We start from the raw sequence: 18,125 nt of genomic DNA, 5'->3' as shown, positions 1-18,125 counted from the left end.
AGAGAACACCTGGATTAATTAGTCCAATGACTTCATTTCCCCACGTGCCTCGTAACTCTGGTGGCGTGACGCGAGGAGGAAGCTCCTCGCCGTGCATCCTCTTCACGGGAATCATCTCGCCGCCAATCACGTCTCATCTGCATCTTTTGATGTTGTGTCTCTCTCTCTCTCTCGCCCCCCCTTATCCTCCATCCTCCTCCTGCCTCTCGCTCCATCCCTCTCTCCCTCCACCTGATTGCTTATCTCCTAATTACTTCCTCCCCCCCATAAGAGGATACAATGTGTGTGTGTGAGAGTTTCTCTCAAATCTTTTGGCAGGGTCGTCCTCTAAATGTCTCGCTCCGCCCCTCTCCAGCGTAATCGCTGCACTGGAGCATGGATTAAACAAGCCCCTCCCCCTCCCCCCCCCCCCCCCCCACCCAGGGTGAATACAATTAATGAAATTTTAAAAAAACATCAATTCTTATTCAGACGAGCCGAAGCAAAAAGCTGAGCGGTCCGAGGGGGAGAAGACCGGAGGGATTTGAGAGAACCTCCACAATAAAGCGTTCATATTCACGCTTTATTCCAAAATTATGGATTATGAACATGAAAATCTTACCGGGGGAACCATGACTACAGTGCATCTCTAAATTCAGCTGGTTTTAAAGTGTGGATGTTAGTCTCAAATAACACAGATGCAGGTGGAGAAGTGGGAAAGGAAACAGGAAGTGATTTGTGTGGATTTCCAGAATAAAAGTCCCTTTTTTTTAATGTCTCATGAAACAAATATGATGAAGTGATGTTGTACTTCCCGACACCACCAGGGGGGTCCGGAAATTATCATCGTCTTTTGAAATATATCATCAATATATTCATAATGCAAGATTTTATTTTTTATTTTTTATATAGATCATATAGGACTATCTTTATGTGAACAGTATATATGCATCTGTATCTACATTTGTTCATTTGTACAATTGTTTTCAAATCCAAAAGCTCGTAAAGTCGAGCGCGGATAAAGTCTCTCGAAGCAACAAAAAAAAGATAAATAAGACGTGACGGACCAATGGGACGCCTTCGTGACACGAGGACTTCCTGTCCGGAGGGATCAGAGGACCAGGCGCACGTCTCTAGTGCATACGGTGTCACAGGGGGGGGGGGGGGGGGATCCAGAATCAGGGGGTGGCGTTCTAGAAGGGCTCGGAGATCACACACAGAACAATAAGGGTTCTTAAATGGTTCTTTAAGAGGCGTTGTGGTTCTACGAAGAACCATCACCTGCTGAAGATCCATTCTTCAGTTTGAGGAACATTGATAAGTTCTTTGAAGAACTGTTTAAGGAAATTGTTCTTTAAAGAACCCTGGTTTTAAAGGTTCTTGGTGGAACCATAAATAGTGCCTTAATAACCATGTTTTGAAGGTTCTTTGAGACACATTTATGGGTTCTTTGAAGAACTATTGTGGAACCAGAAATTGTGACTTAAAGAACAATTTTTTGAAGGTTCTTTATATGTTCTTTTATGAACTATTTAAGGAAATGGTTTCTTTAAAGAACCCTGGTTTTAAAGGTTCTTTGTTGAACCATAAATGGTGCCTTAATAACCATGTTTTGAAGGTTCTTTGAGACACCTTTATGGGTTCTTTGAAGAACTATTGTGGAACCGGAAATTGTGACTTAAAGAACCATTTTTTGAAGGTTCTTTATATGTTCTTTTAAGAACTATTTAAGGAAATGGTTTCTTTAAAGAACCCTGGTTTTAAAGGTTCTTTGTGGAACCATAAATGGTGCCTTTAAGAACCATTTTAAAGGTTCTTTAAATAACTCTTTAAGGAAATGGTTCTTTAATGAACCCTGGTTTGAAAGGTTCCTTGTAGAACCAGAAATTGTGACATAAAGAACCATTTCTTGACGGTTCTTTGAAGACCTATTTAAGGAAACGGTTCTTTAAAGAACCATTTTTTGAAGGATCTTGGAGACACCTTAATAGGTTATTTGAAGAACCCTTTCAAGTAATGGTTCTTTAAAGAACCCTGGTCTGAAAGGTTCTTTGTAGAACCAACATCGGTTCTTCTACGGCGTCCCTCTGAAGAACCGTCATGTTTCTGTGAGCAGTCGGTGGTTCGTCTTTGCGTCCGTTGAAAAGAGTTGTGCCGTTTATAACAACAGACGTCTCCCGTTTCCTCTTCCCTCGTGGTCCTCGAACGCCTCTCTCCTCCACCCGACCCGGCTATAGCGCCACGTTGAAGTCGGTCACCAGGAAGTCCACGTGGTCCCTCTCTGTGGTCTTGAAGGCCTCGGCGATGAGGCGCGCGGCGTCCCTGTGCTCACGGCTCCTCATGGAAACCCCGTTGACCTCCAGGATCACCTGGCCGACCTTCAGCTGCCCGCAGTTGTGAGCCGAGCCCCCCCTCTGAGAGACGGGGAGAGAGATGGAGAGGCGGTGAGAGTTGCGGGAGGACCGAACCTCCAAACACTTTTAGTGAGCGTTGATGCAAACGCAACGGGCCGACCGCTCGCGTCGCGGTCATCGCCACGGCGACGAGAGAACGTGCCGAGCTCATCAACTTGTGAGTGGAACACTTCGCTCGGACCTTAAAATTATCTGTTTTTGTAAAATCAATGTCAAGATAAAGCGTGAAAAAGAATCAGAAAGCCCTGATTTGAATACATTTGAATACATTTGGAGTTCATGGAGCCTCGTCTCTGGTTTGACTTATTAAACAAACAAACGAACCCAGAGTGATGACTGACAGGTGACAGGTGATGCTGCACTCCTGTGCCTCTTGTGGTGGTTTGAAATGGGCGTCTGTGGGTCAGTGGTTAGCAGGTCTGTCTTTCTATCAGGAGGTTGGTGGTTCAATCCCCCTGCCCTAGTCTATGTGCCCTTGAGCAAGACCGACCCCAAGCTTTTTCCTGTGAGGGCCACATAACGGTTTCCTTCTCCGATGGGGGGCGGGGTCAGTTTGTAACAGAAAAAGATCGCAGGGGTGCCTACATGTAAACATGTATTGTTTTCCAGAAAGCCACATAACCAAATATTAATAATCCTTTCCGGGATCTTCACAAAATAATAATAATAAATTACACTATTTATGCAACAAATAATAACCAAATACCTCTCTCTGGGTCCTTCACAGAAAAAAGTCGAGGATTTGCGTGGCCAGAATGAAAAAGAAAATCATAATGCGTCTCTGGTATTGTTCAGGGGGCCAAATGTGGAGGAGGGCCGTATCCGGCCCGCGGGCCTTAGTTTTGGGACCACTGAGCAAGACGCTTAACCCTGAGTTCCTCCCTGTGTCGATGAATGTCAAATGATTGTACGTTGCTTTGGAGAAAAACATCGATGTAACTGATGGTGAGTCAGGAAGTCATCAGAATAGTGAGACACACACAGGGAACTGCCAAAGAATACACAAATCATCTGGATTCACGATCAGCGCATTGATTCTAATAGTTAGCGTATGAATTCATGATGAAATCCACACAGTCCTGTGATTGGTTGCTTTGACTGAGAGGCCGAACCCCTTTGGCCTTTCTAAAAAAGTAAAAAAGCGGCGGTCTCGCGTAGAGGCGTATATATATGACAAGCAACGCTCACGGATTAGGAGATTAAGAAAGTCTACCGTTACAACGAATCTGATTATTTCTGTCATATTCCTAGAATGTGTTGATGTAACTCTGGTCACATGACGTCTATTCTCCTGTCCACCCTGGAGAGGGATCCTCCTCTGTTGCTCTCCTCAAGGGTTATTCACTTGTTTTCCATGTTAAAGTTTTTTTTCTTCTATTTCTTTGGAGTCGTTCCTGATCCGATGTGAGGTCAAAGGTCAGGGAGGTCGGATGTGTCCGGGTTGTAAAGCCCTCTGAGGGGAGTTTGTAATTTGTGATTGTACAAAATAAACCACTTGTCTCTGTAGCTCAGAGCAAAACATGTTTACCGGAGTCTGAGATCCTTTCTTTCGCCATAAATGTGACACACACACACACACACACACACACACACACACACACACACACACACACACACACACACACACACGGCTCTGCAGTAATTGGTTGTCACACTCCCCACTTGTCTGTTATTGACACCCTGTGACACTAACAGGACAAATGATGTTGACTGAGGTCTCACTCCTCCTTGGCGGTGAGATCGAACGCCCCCCCCCCCCTCCCCATCCCCTCTCTTTGGTCCTGAAGCCCCCCCCCCCTCGCCCCCCCCTCCCCATCCCCTCTCTTTGGTCCTGAAGCCCCCCTCCTCCTCCTGCCCCCCCCCCATCACCGTGCTCGTCCTCATGACATGCCCACAGGACAGAGAGGCGTGATGGAGCCCGTGACCGGCGTTCTCTCCCTCCCTTCAATCTGATAGGAGGGGGGTGGGGGGAGGGGGTCGGGAGGGCTTCAGGACCAAAGAGAGGGGCCGGTTCATTATACCCGTCCCGCCGTGGATGAGTCGCCTCCGTTGCCGCTGCCAGACACAGTGTGCGTCATGTCAGGTGACTCCACATTAACACAATAACGTCACGCGCAGTAACGACCGCGAATAAATTAAAAGCGCCGTTAGCAGACCTACGCTACGTAGCTAGCACGCCAGTGTTTACGTTTGTTTGTTTGTTTGTTTGTTTGTTTGGCCCATCCTCCATCCCTCCCTCTCATACTCGACAAATGGATTTACAGAACTTTAAACCAAATTTCCATGACTAAACATTTTGTGAAACTCGAGTATATAACCTGAAATGAATGAGAGACAATAGTGTTCTTCTTCTTCTTCTTCTCTCTCTCTTCTATCCCCTCCCTGCGTTCTTTCTGTCTCTTCTTGCTTTCATCACCCTCTCCTCTTTCTATCTCTCTCTGCCCCTCGCATTCTCCTCCTCCTTCTTCTTCTTCATTCTTTTAGTCAAACTGCGTAAATTAACACATTTCCATGATTTTTCCAAAACATTTTGGTATTAAATTAAAATAAGGATTTTCCAGGACTGTAAATATCCATTTTAAAGTTCCATGACTTCTCCAGGTTTTCCATGAACCCTGCATGTCTCTGGTAAGCTGCAGAAATCTCTACAATGCCGACATTGTATCCTGGCAACTGGAACGATGCTCTAAACTAAATTCAAACATGACAATTGACTTATAGCACTTGTGTCCTCCTCCTCCTCCTCCTCCTCCTCCTCTGACAGCTGACATCACTACCTGCGACCTCCCTCTCTTACTGAGCCGCCGACAATTACCGAGCCGCCGGCGAAGCGCTCTGGGGTCGCCGTGACCCCGGGGAGGCGGAGGCGGCGGCGATAACGAGCCGTTAGCTTCGGGCCGGCGGCGGCGGGTCGTCTGCACTTCGCCCTCAGCGGCAACGAGGGAGGCGACTCGAGGCGAGAGACTGGAAGCGGCGAGAGACTCTGACAGGAAGCAGCGATGTGCAGAGGCGATACCGTCCGGGGCTTTGATGGGATGCGAGCCGCTCCCAACCCCCAGATGGTCGGTTGTGTGTGTGCCTTGCTCGAGGGTCTAATAACCTCGAGTTAGCTTTCTTTCCCCGGGTGACGGAGCAACGTTTTCACGTTTCTCACTTCTGGATGACATCTATGGGATCCCAAAAGGTGCGAAGCTGTAATCAGGAACTTAAACTCGACTTAAACGTCGATCTAATTCTCCGAAGGGTCTACAAAATGAACTTTAACTTGCACTAAAAAATGAGCTCGTCGAAATAATCGTAACCTTCTTTCCCGGCAGCCTCCCTGGAACTCCTCAGGGGGAGACGGCGCCGATTCCCTTTTTTGCTATTCCCCGCTGCACTCGGGGCTGCCTGTGAGGTTTAGAGCCATCGGTTCTGGGCGGATCCGTCTCGGTGGCTTCATCTCCGACGATCCTCGGCTGAATTTGCTCTTTCATATTTCAGTAGTTTCTCTGTTTTGTTATTCTCGGTGATGGACGGGGGGGGGGGGGGGGGGGCTTCAAGGCTTTCCTCTCCTGAAGAGCTCAAGGAGGAATACATAAATCCCACAATGGCTGTAATAACGCAGCTATAACACCACAGGTATCAGTTTGTAGCCGTGAGTTTGTGATTCTGCGTTCTGTTCCCTCGGAGCGGAGGAACGTAGAACAATGAGGAGAACCCGGACCCCGGCCCCCCGGCTGTGTTTGAGGATTTCTATCTTGACAACTGATCGGTACGACTGTGATCTTTCTGGGGAAAGAAAACACATCTTTACTTCAGTCCCTTCAGCACCAGACCTCCGCTTCCCCATCTGTCGTTCCTCCTCTCCTTATTAACTTCTTCTTGCACCCTTCACTCGCACTCGCCCCCCCCCCCCTTTTTTCCCTTCCCACAGCAACTCTTTGATTTTGAATGTGCTGATTTTCATCCTTGTTATCCCTCTCCGCTTCGCAATCAGCGGCTCGGCTTTCTTCTCCTTCTTCTTTTTCTTCTTTCTTCTATTGATTTCAGCCACCGACGGGGGGGGGGGGGGGGGGGGGGTGACAGATGAGCTCCGAACCGGGTCGCGGGGCCCGCGGCGATCTTTAAAATTGTAACTCCCCGCTTTCCTCTGTGGCCAGGAGATGATTAGCGCTACAGATGCTATGCTAACGCAACGCTTTTGTTGACTTGCAAATTGCCGCGGCTGACAGCCTCGGTAATAACAGCCCATGAGGATCAGGGTGTTCGGATCACACTCAGAACCACAACATCTGAGCTTCCACTATTTTTTCAACGTATATACACGTATATACACATTTTTAAAAAGCGCAGCTCGAGTCGACCTCATCGCTCACTCAACGTGAACGTTAAACATCAACGTTTCACCGACCGCCTCACACACTAATTGCCGGAGTCTCGGGGGGGCCGTCGAGCCTTTTCATGGCGGCCATTAATGTAACGGCAAGGACTAAATATAGCAGACATCTCATTGGGAGTTCAGCGGCAGTGTGTGCAGCCATAGGAATAGGTGCGGTTGTAAAATCCCACCTGGAAGGGAACAAATTAAAGAAGGAACCCAGGATATAATAAAAACATCCAACAATACAAGGAGCATATTAATCAGGGTTTATACACATGTTGACCGATTAATTTTCACGACGTTAAACCAAATTTCCATGACCAAAACTTTTTTGAAATCTCAGTTTAAAAAGTGAATATTTTGTATTTAATCGAACAATGAGAATTCCAAAGCATACAGGATATAACCTTAAATAACTCAAATGAATAAGAGACAATAGTTTCGATTAAAAGAATAAACATTTATGTCTTTTCAAGTTAAGGTGCGTTCACTTGCAACGCGGACAATTTACGCTGCGAGTATGAAAGAGCGTATGCCGGCTTATATTTTGAGCGTCATTAATTAAAAAAGCATATTAATTATTTAAAACTTTTTTTTTAATCAGAACTTTCCCAGGCGTGGAAATAAACCATTTTAAATTTCCATGACTTCTCCAGGTTTTCCCTGACCGTACGATCCCTGAAAGCTGCATGCTTATACGGGTCGGGGTTAAAGGTGCAATGTTTAAGATCAGATTGGTCTAATTTTGCATATTATTGCCCTGCTGTTCATTATTAGCTAATTAAAAAAATTGTGCATCGAGATTGTGTGGCTTTAGCATTAGTTAGAGGTGAAAACACTGCCCCCTACTGTTTGGAGCATGTTGGAGGATCTTACGAAGCGCTTCTCTAATAAGTAGAGGTGAGATCCCAGTCGGGCTATCATTTCTCAAACATCATCTTTCTTCATCATCATCCCGACTCACCTGTATCGTGACGATCCGTGGCAGCGGCTGGCGGGTGTTGGCTCCGCCTTCAATGGCGATACCCAGAGTGCTGGCACTTTTTGCCACCCTCACGAGTGTGGAGGTGGGCTCCAACAGCCCCGGCTGAAGGGAGAGAGAGAGAGGAGCACGAGTTATCAAATCAGAAGAACATTAGTTATGCCTACTCACAAAACTAATTATATTCATAATAACAATACGGAACCTCCCGAGGTCTTCTTCCCTTTTTTTGTGCAATTATTTCTTCTGCTTGTGGGCCGAGCGTTGTGTTCACTGAGCACATAGACTTTATTAATATTCATGCATATTCGATCACAATTTATATAATCATGTCCTCCGACGGCTTCAAACTTCAGAGGACAAAATAAATCTATTTGCACTCAATTTAAATTGTAAATTAGTCATGAAGCTTGGCTTTTATAATTGGGGGACCCCTTTCTCCTTGAGGGGTTCTTTTCATCTGAATGTTAATCTGAGGCGTATGTTCATAAGACGTATCAATGGAGGTCAAGCGGGTTAAGAGGTTGAGCTTCACTGCAGCGTTCCATCGGAACCTGAAGGTCATTACTGCCCAGTTGCGTGATTTGACTGATAACTACACACAGAAACATGAAGGAGCCATCTGGCACCAAACATGGTTCTTCAGAGTGATGCCATGGAAGAACCATTTCTGGTTCCACAAAGAACCTTTCAAACCAGGGTTCTTTAAAGAACCATTTCCTTAAAGAGTTGTTCAAATAACCTATAATGGTGTCTCAAAGAACCTTCAAAACATGGTTCTTTAAGGAACCATTTCTGTTTCCAAAAGGAACCTTTCAAACCAGGGTTCTTTAAAGAACCATTTCCTTATATTGTTCTTCAAAGAACCTCTAAAGGTCTCTCAAAGAACCTTCAACAAGTGGTTATTTAAGGCATCATTTCTGGTTCCACAAAGAACCTTTAAAACCAGGGTTCTTTAAAGAACCATTTCCTTAAAGAGTTCTTCAAAGAACCTATAAAGGTCTCTCAAAGAACCTTCAACAAATGGTTCTTTAAGGCACCATTTCTGGATCCACAAAGAACATTTCAAACCAGGGTTCTTTAAAGAACCATTTCCTTAGATAGTTCTTCAAAGAACCTATAAAGGTGTCTCAAAGAACCTTTAAACATGGTTCTTTGAGGAACCATTTCTATTTCCAAAAGGAACCTTTCAAACCAGGGTTCTCTAAAGAACCATTTCCTTAAAGAGTTCTTCAAAGAACCTATAACGGTGTCTCAAAGAACCTTCAAAACATGGTTCTTTAAGGCACCATTTCTGGATCCACAAAGAACCTTTCAAACCAGGGTTCTTTAAAGAACCATTTCCTAAAAGAGTTCTTCAAAGAACCTATAAAGGTGCCTCAAAAGAAAATAAATGGTTGTTCAGTAGGTGCTGGTTCTTCGTAGAACCACAAAGCCTTTGAAAGAACCATTTAAGGACCATTATTGTTCTGTGTGTATAGACTAGAACATGGCTTGAACAGAAACGTATTCTTGAGGAGTATTTGGGAGACATTATCGTGAGCACGTCGTTGTTCTCTTCAGCCGTCTGAATGTAAACACTTCGCTCCGTCGCAGTGAAATGAGGCAGAAGTCGATTCCGCCGTCACATTCCCGCCTAATCACTCCTAATAACGGAGACCCAATCGAACAGCCTAACAATCAGTTCACTCCCGTCCTTACTTGTTATTCCTTTTCCATCAATCAATAAGAACCAGGGGAAACGCTTTGAGAGCTTTTTCATAACGCGACAAGCGATCGAGCGTCGAAAAATAAAAGATGCAGCATGTGAGGGAATGAAGGGGCATGAATGAATGGAATAAAGACATGAGTGGAACAAAGAGACAGTCTGTGTGAGCAGAAACAGAGGGAGGAGAGAAGAGATCGAGGTTAGGTTAGAATAAAGCACAACCATTTATCGGAGGGTGTTTCTTCAAATGACGCACACAGCTGTACTTCAATATAATTGTGAGGACCCAAACAGACATAGTGATGGACCCTCTACCCTTATTTAAAAAGCAAATTATCACTATATTTTTAAAACAGAGTAACTCAATAACCCTAAAAATGTCTACTCTCCAAAATATCTTTAATATTCAAAAATCCTTAAAATAATAACTTTTCAAAATCTGCTTTCCAGAAACGTCCTAACCCTCAAATCGCACTTAAATTGGTTCTCACAAATACAGAAGTACACACACACACACACACACCTGAACTCGCAGCCCCGTGAGGACTTGACTAGGAGGTGTCGAGTGGGGACTCGGGATACTGTGTGCAGTCAGGTCGAAGTCCCCACCGGCATAGAGGTTCAAGGACACACACACCCCCCTAAGTTATTACAATGACTCCACTCATCCATCGTCCATGTTTGTCTGTCAGCCGTTTGGAGTGACCCCCCTCACCGGTTTGGAGGGGTTTCCCCCGCCGCCCCCCAGGGGGTCTCGGGGGAGGCGTGTGCGTGAGGAATGGGGGCTGCTGCTGTCTTTGCTGATGTATCCTGACTCGGCTATGTCCACCCCGCAGTCCTCACTGAGGGTCTGGCCGCTGTCTGACAGCTGAGACAGGGCGCCACCTGCGTGTAAACGGGCAGATGTGACATGGTGACGTGTGCCTTTAAATCTTTTTCATATGGAAGCAAACCAACATTAACATAAAAATATATATATATACAGGACTGTCACAGAAAATTAGAATATTGTGATAAAGTTCTTTATTTTCTGTAATGCAATTAAAAAAACAAAAATGTCATGCATTCTGGATTCATTACAAATCAACTGAAATATTGCAAGCCTTTTATTCTTTTAATATTGCTGATTATGGCTTACAGCTTAAGAAAACTCTAAAATCCTATCTCATAAAATTTTAATATTTCCTCAGACCAAGTAAAAAAAAAGATTTATAACAGCTGAGTGTTTGTCAAGGCTCAGGAAACCCTTGCAGGTGTTTCGAGTTAATTAGACAATTCAAGTGATTTGTTTAATACCCTACTAGTATACTTTTTCATGATATTCTAATATTTAGAGATAGGATATTTGAGTTTTCTTAAGCTGTAAACCATAATCAGCAATAAATCAGAATAAAAGGCTTGCAATATTTCAGTTGATTTGTAATGAATCCAGAATGCATGACATTTTTGTTTTTTTAATTGCATTACAGAAAATAAAGAACTTCATCACAATATTCTAATTTTCTGAGACAGTCCTGTATATGTTTGACCTGATTTCTATTTAAACTGGAAGACACAAAAACCAACATATTTTTAGATCCGTCCTGAAAAATTATCAGATTTTAAGATTGATACAAGATTAAAAGCTTATTAAGATTAGTGATGGCTTATAAACAGTGGAAATCATACAGTGTTCTGGGTTATTTCAGCTAAATAAGCCCAAGCAAATAAATATTGGGGAAAATTAGATGTACTTACACAACATATCACGCACATTTCCACATTTTATTACAGACAGTGAACGTTAATAATGAATTAAATATATTTAATACATCTATATTCACTGGCGGCTGGTGGAATTTCTTTTGAGAGGACCATCCAATCAATTTCAGCAAACATCCCAGTATTATTTAATGCCAAAAAAGTTGTAGTTAAATATTTAACATTTATTCCAACACTGACATAAGGACATCCTATTCATACAATTCAGTATTTTAATATATATATATATACCCATACAAATATATATATATTTTATAATAACATTCAGTATAATATGATATATAAATACCACAAAATATACAATATTAATATTGTATAATATGAATCACATATATATACATATATATATATTTATTTATTTGGCCCACCCACTGCTTTTCTCTCTTTAATTATATATACACACACATATATATATACAGGACTGTCTCAGAAAATTAGAATATTGTGATAAAGTTCTTTATTTTCTGTAATGCAATTAAAAAAACAAAAATGTCATGCATTCTGGATTCATTACAAATCAACTGAAATATTGCAAGCCTTTTATTCTTTTAATATTGCTGATTATGGCTTACAGCTTAAGAAAACTCTAAAATCCTATCTCATAAAATTTGAATATTTCCTCAGACCAAGTAAAAAAAAAGATTTATAACAGCTGAGTGTTTGTCAAGGCTCAGGAAACCCTTGCAGGTGTTTCGAGTTAATTAGACAATTCAAGTTATTTGTTTAATACCCTACTAGTATACTTTTTCATGATATTCTAATATTTAGAGATAGGATATTTGAGTTTTCTTAAGCTGTAAGCCATGATCAGCAATATTAAAAGAATAAAAGGCTTGCAATATTTCAGTTGATTTGTAATGAATCCAGAATGCATGACATTTTTGTTTTTTAAATTGCATTACAGAAAATAAAGAACTTTATCACAATATTCTAATTTTCTGAGACAGTCCTGTATATATAAATATAACTTCTCACAGAACATATTTATTTATTAAGATGCCCCTATGAACCTTGGTAGGGTTAAAGTGTGAGTGGGGTCAGGCCCTGTGGCTTTCTATGGGTCAGCTGCCACTGTCTATATGTCATTCATTTGAATGAGCTGCAGTCATACATGTGCATGTTGTTAATTTGAGGACCCAAATCAAAACAAATCTTCTCCCCTGGCACATTTGACTCCCCCCCCCCCCCCCTCACCTCGGGTTTGGGGCAGCGGCCGCACCTCGTTGAAGTCGGGCTCCGCGTTGGGCCTGTGAACCTCCACCGTGACAAACTGCTGTTTAGAGCCAGGAGAGGCGAGGGGGGCTTTGGAGATGGAGACTGTGTTAAGAGGGAGGGAAGGGGGCGGAGGGGGAGGAGCAGGGAGCGGAGGCGGAGGCGAAGGGGACGGGGCGGCGACGGCTTTCGGGGACCGCACCCTGGGGAAAGGGCCGATGTGATGCTGCGAGACCGACGACAACTGAGCGGCCGTTGTCTGGTCTCTCTTCGGAGGCACCGGGGGGTCTCTCTGGGGGGGGTCTCGCTTTCTGGCGACCGCTTGCTCCCGAGACGGCTCCCTGGGGGCGTGTCCCGGCGCCTTGCCGCGGCCCCGAGAGGCCGGGGCCGTGAAGTACAGGCCCGAGTGCGAGGACTCGGACGAGGGGCACTTGTTGACCTGCTCTCGTCTAGTCGGGCGCCTCTGCACCCCCCCCGGTGGGGGCGGAGGCTTGAAGGAGGGGGGGGACTGAACGTCGTCCTGAAGCGAGAGGATTATATTCATCATGGATTAGGCCTGAAAACAATCACATGTTTTATAGATCTCGGATTCTGACTCGTTTGTTGACGGCACAATCGCATTTCATTCACATAAACGGCGTCATCCATTGAGTCGGAAGTCCTAAAGAAATGTAAAATAAAGTTTAATCAAGATTAGTTGCAGACATATTCCTTTGCGTGAGGACATCAAGGTGTTACGTAATCTTCATTGTCGTTCTAAGTGGATAAAGTTCTGATTCTCTCACTTGCGGTACACAGGGTTCATACTCGTGTTGACCAATGGACTTCCAGGACTTTAAACCAAATTTCCATGACCAAAATATTTGGTGAAATCTCGGTGTATACACGAGTATACACCTTAAATGACACAATAGTTTGATTGAAAGAAAAAATATTCATAAACATGTTTATTCTTTTAATCAAACTGCTTAAATTTACATATGAATACGACACATTTCCTTACTTTTCCAAAACTCTTAAATATTTTTTCCAAGGACTTTTCCAGGCCTGGGAATATGCATTTTCTAAATTCCAAGACTTTTCCAGGTTTCTCATGACCGTACACGAATTATGGGTACCTTTCGTTGTATCTACAGTAATTTGGTGATGACGTCCTCTTCCTCCCCAGATCGATGGAGGTGAATGGAGCTCGGTCTACGCTATTGACGTCATTGAAAATAATGAGTAAAGGCATATAAGGTAACAACCATTTAAGAATAGATTATAAATGTGCAGATTTGACACTTTATCCCTCAATAAAAGTAAAAACCTCGAATTGACATTCAGTAAAGTTGGTGACGATTGATTTATCCGTCTTTTGCCTCCGCAGTTCAAAATTCTCAAAGTCGATTTTTATCTATATACAGGGAAACAACCATTTAAGAATTGGTATTAAATGTGCAGATTTGAAACTTTATCCCTCAATAAGTAATAATAATAATAATTGTATGAATATAGCACCTTTAAAAACAGGGTTTACAAACTGCTCTACAGAGAATCAAGGCAAAACAAATGGAATAGAAAAATACAAATACACAATAAAGAACAACAGACAAACGAAATTCGGGGAACCAAAGACCTGCATAAAAGGACGACATCACTTAAAAGCTGTTCTATAAAAAAAATGGGTTTAAAAAAGTGATTTAAAAGATACTTATAGTGTATACTTACACTAAACCCCTTATTACAGAGGGAAGTACATTGAGGCAACGTATAAAACCAAGTGTTCCTCTTCCAATACCCACTCACACAACTCAGACACCTGTTGAACCAAGACACCGGTTAGAGAGACGAGAACAGCCGCCTTGAGGGAGTCGAACCGTCGCACACGTGCCTCCGCCGGGATGGTGGGTTTCCATGTAAGGGAGTGAGAAACAGTGGGATGAACACGGAGACACGGGTGGCTCCCCGCTGCATGAGCATGGATATCAAATGAGCGTGAAGGAACGTGGACTCGGGTATGATGGAGTGTGAGGGGTGGTTCCTGAGTGGCGGGTGAAGCCTCGAACGCCCGCGGAACCAACAGCTTCCTTCCCTCTCGTCTCGATATCTCTCGTTGCTTTGGAAACTGACATTTTAAAAATATATATATTTTACCCGAACCGTATAAGCTCCTCCCTATTGCGGAGAGAGGGAGACGGAGAATTGGACCCGTCGGGGGTCACTTTCCTCTCTTTCAAGGGAAAGATGGAGACACTCTCGACTGACTTGACCTCACGGAGCTCTGCTTGTCGTTCTTTATCTTCTTCTCGTTCGGAGGTATCACTCCAATACAAAGCTCGCCGGTCTCAGGCACCTTCATCTGACCCTAACCCCCCCCCCCCCCCCCCTTCCACCGACTCACCAGAGAGACGTCGGTCAGCAGCGCGCTCAGACCCTCCGAAGGACCCCAGTCATTACTGTCCACCACGCCGTCGTTCTGAGAAGAGGAAAAAGAAGAAGGAGGAGATCAAGAAGGAGATGAAGAAGAAGGAGAAGGAGGAGATCAATAAGAAGGAGGAGGAAGAGGAAGAGATGGGAGAAGAAGACGAAGAAGGAGGAGGAGGAAGAAGTAAAAGGAGGGGGAGGAGGAAGAAGGAGATGAAGAAGAAGAAGAACAGGAGGAAAAAGGAGAATGCGAGGGTCAGAGATAGAAAGATGAGAGGGTGATGACAGCAAGAGACAGAAAGAAAGCAGAGAGGGGATAGAATAGAGAAAGAGAGAGAGGGAGAGAGAGAGAGAGAGGAAGCAGATGTTAAACACAGATGTGCGTTTCTCTCAAATCAAATGGCAAACAAGATTCCACATCTTCTAAAAAAAGAAGGTATCCATGTCAATCATAAAACGTATAAGGAAGACGAGCTAATAAGACACGAGCGCGCAAACTGACACACACACACACACACACACACACACACACACACACACACACACACACACACACACATGGTTATCCCACTGACCAAAAGTGTATCCATATCCTTAAAATAATAACAAAATATTCTCACTTTTCAAATCTGTTGTCCAGAAATGTCCTCACCCTCAAATCTCACTCAAATTGGTTCTCACAAATACAGAAGTCCAACGACACACACACACACACACACACACACAAGCTATCACGTCTTCTTCCACGAGCAGAACACACATGCCGGGGAAATCGATAGTGAGCCATCAGCTGAGTTTGAGGCTGGATTTGTCCGCTCCACAGGAGAGGAGATGAGGGGAGGAGAGGAGGCGAGGAGGAGAGGAGACCTGAGAGTGAGTTCAGAGAAACGTTGCCCTAACAACACACCAGCATCATCAATCGGGCTTAATTACCCCTCGGTGGCCTCACAGACCGGTACCATCCACAGTGAGTGTGTGTGTGTGTGTGTGTGTGCGTCTCAGTCTCAGAAACCATATCAGGCAATACCTCAGATGTTCACTACAGGAAGTCGTGGGTTGTCGTGTGCTTGGGAAACAATAAACATTTGGGGTGTTCAACACGTTTGACTAATGTCAGAGAATGACATCATCATAAGGAATGTGACATGTGACTCGGGTTTTAAAGCCTTGTGGCCTCTGAATAACACATTCGTTATGAGGCGACCAAAAGGTTCCAATGAGCTTTTATGAACTGAAAACACACTTTGAAAGGTTTAAAGTGGTTCACTAAATAAACATATTGGGTATAAACGTATTGAAGAAGACTTGAAACGAGAGATTGAGACCATGAACTGAGCGAATAAATCAAGTCACTTCAGTATTTTCTCGACTCTCAGGCTTCTCTTAAGGCTCCGCCTCCTCGGCTTCACGTCAGCAGGGATTTAAGGCGGCGCCGTGATCGCTTCAACCGCCATGGCGGCCATCTTCAAAGACAAATGACACGCAGTCTCGATCGAAGAGCTGGGCTCAACTTGCAGCCGTGATTCATGGTCACATGACTCAAGACGAGCGCGACAGATGGGAAACTGCACATCGGCGGGACGCGACTGAGGGGAAGGTGTCGGTGGGAAGTTGAAATGTGACACAAGGGGGCCATAGTTGGAGTGATACGTCAGATTTATGGGTTTAAAAGCTTCATCAGATGTCAAAAGACGGCACTGCGTATTTATACGACTTCATTATGATAATAGCGGGGCGACGCCGACAGGTAGTGCACGGTATTGCACCTGGAATGAGCATGTGTGTATATTATCAGTCTGAACGCTGTGTTTGTCCAGCAAGCTGAAGCAGCATCTCCATAATGTGTGTGTGTGTGTGTGTCTGTGTGTGTGTTTGTGTGTGTGTGTGCGTACATGCATTGCCATGGGTCTGTCCTCCAAACCCAAAACACAATGCTCTCCAACCCGCTTCATGCAGCAGTGTTAGCAGTCATCCACGGGTCCAAAACAGCACAAACAAACACACACATACACAATAAAGACACACACACACACACACTGACTTGAACTCGCAGACCCGTGAGGACATGACTAGGATGTGTCACGTGGGGACACAGTTTTCAAATTTGAGTCACAGCATACTTTTGATACACACACATTTTTAGGGAGAATAAAGACACACACACACACACACACAGACACACACACACACACACACACATGCACGCTTTCCCCCAGATTAAAATATTGCTTCTCCATAGGGGAGGCAAAGAAAATCGATCTGATGCATCTGAAGGAAAGAGACTGGTTAGTGGGTGTCTGTGTGTGCGTGTGTGTGTGTGTGTGTGTATGTGTGTGTTCATCTCAGCAGTCCGTCGTTTTTACCCACAACCAAACACTCGGTGCTGGGACATTTACACACCGTCATATTTGCTGTGGAAGTGTTTGCCGCATGTGTATCTATCCACCGGTTTTATACAAATGAAAAAAATAAAAGTCATAATAATAAATGCTCCAATAACACAAATAAATCAACTGCATTTGAGTCTGGAGTCATATCTATGCTGGATATGATGGTCAGAAACAAAATTACCCTCCATGACTATGATGCATAAAAAGGGTTTAGTCTGCCGCCACACACACACACACACACACATAAGATCAGAACTTTAACATATTAGACTCTTCTCAATATCCTCAAAGATGATCTTATATTAGATAAACAAGAAAAGGAGAAAAACACTGCAAACAAATCCACCGCAACACCACACACCAACGTGAGAGTCCAAGTGTATGTGTGTGTGTGTGGAGCCCACGAGGACCTTCACGCTCCCTTATTGAGTGTGTGTGTGTGTGTGTGTGTGTGTTTGCACTCATCACTCTCATCAGTGACTCCTACCTCCATCATATCTATGAGCCACAGCAGCCTCTCCTACAGAGGGGGAGAAGGAGAGGGAGGGGGTTATTTTGTGGGGTGGGGGTGGTAGGGGGGGGGTGAGGTGGGCATCAGCGGTGTTATTATTAAAGTGGAGGAAAAACATATAAAACTTCTCAAACGTCAGTCAATTTACTTTTCAATCTCAACAGGAAGCCAATGAAACGTGTCATTGGTCAGACCCTCAGAGTCCATAGCAGAGACTCTCTCTCTCTCTCTCTCTCTCTCTCTCTCACACACTCACACACATCTCAACGACCCAGACGGGGAGGCAAACCAGAAAAAAAGAAAACAGCAACCCTCCATCCATCAACATTGTTTGTGTACCCGACTGAACTGTGGCTGCACTTCCAAAACACGCCAGAAACCACACAGCAGCAGCCGAGG

General features: G+C 44.2%; 1 protein-coding gene across 2 annotated transcripts in view; it reads right to left on the bottom strand.

Annotated features, from left to right (window-relative positions):
* Positions 1-862: 862 nt before the first annotated feature.
* whrna (whirlin a) overlaps positions 863-18,125 on the bottom strand; it is a 145,628-nt gene continuing 128,365 nt past the window's right edge. For both annotated transcript variants that reach the window (XM_056433340.1, XM_056433342.1), the window contains exons 9-13: positions 14,803-14,877; positions 12,402-12,939; positions 10,162-10,331; positions 7,721-7,843; positions 863-2,393 (exon numbers count right to left, since the gene is read on the bottom strand). In XM_056433340.1, the coding sequence (XP_056289315.1) occupies positions 2,211-2,393; positions 7,721-7,843; positions 10,162-10,331; positions 12,402-12,939; positions 14,803-14,877 (1,089 nt within the window). In that variant the 3' untranslated portion in view covers positions 863-2,210. The remainder of the gene's footprint in view (positions 2,394-7,720; positions 7,844-10,161; positions 10,332-12,401; positions 12,940-14,802; positions 14,878-18,125) is intronic.

The sequence above is a fragment of the Pseudoliparis swirei genome, chromosome 15, assembly GCF_029220125.1.
Source record: "Pseudoliparis swirei isolate HS2019 ecotype Mariana Trench chromosome 15, NWPU_hadal_v1, whole genome shotgun sequence".
Lineage (NCBI taxonomy): Eukaryota > Metazoa > Chordata > Actinopteri > Perciformes > Liparidae > Pseudoliparis > Pseudoliparis swirei.
The sequence above is the reverse complement of the archived record's forward strand: the minus strand, read 5'-3'. Positions and strand labels throughout refer to the sequence as shown.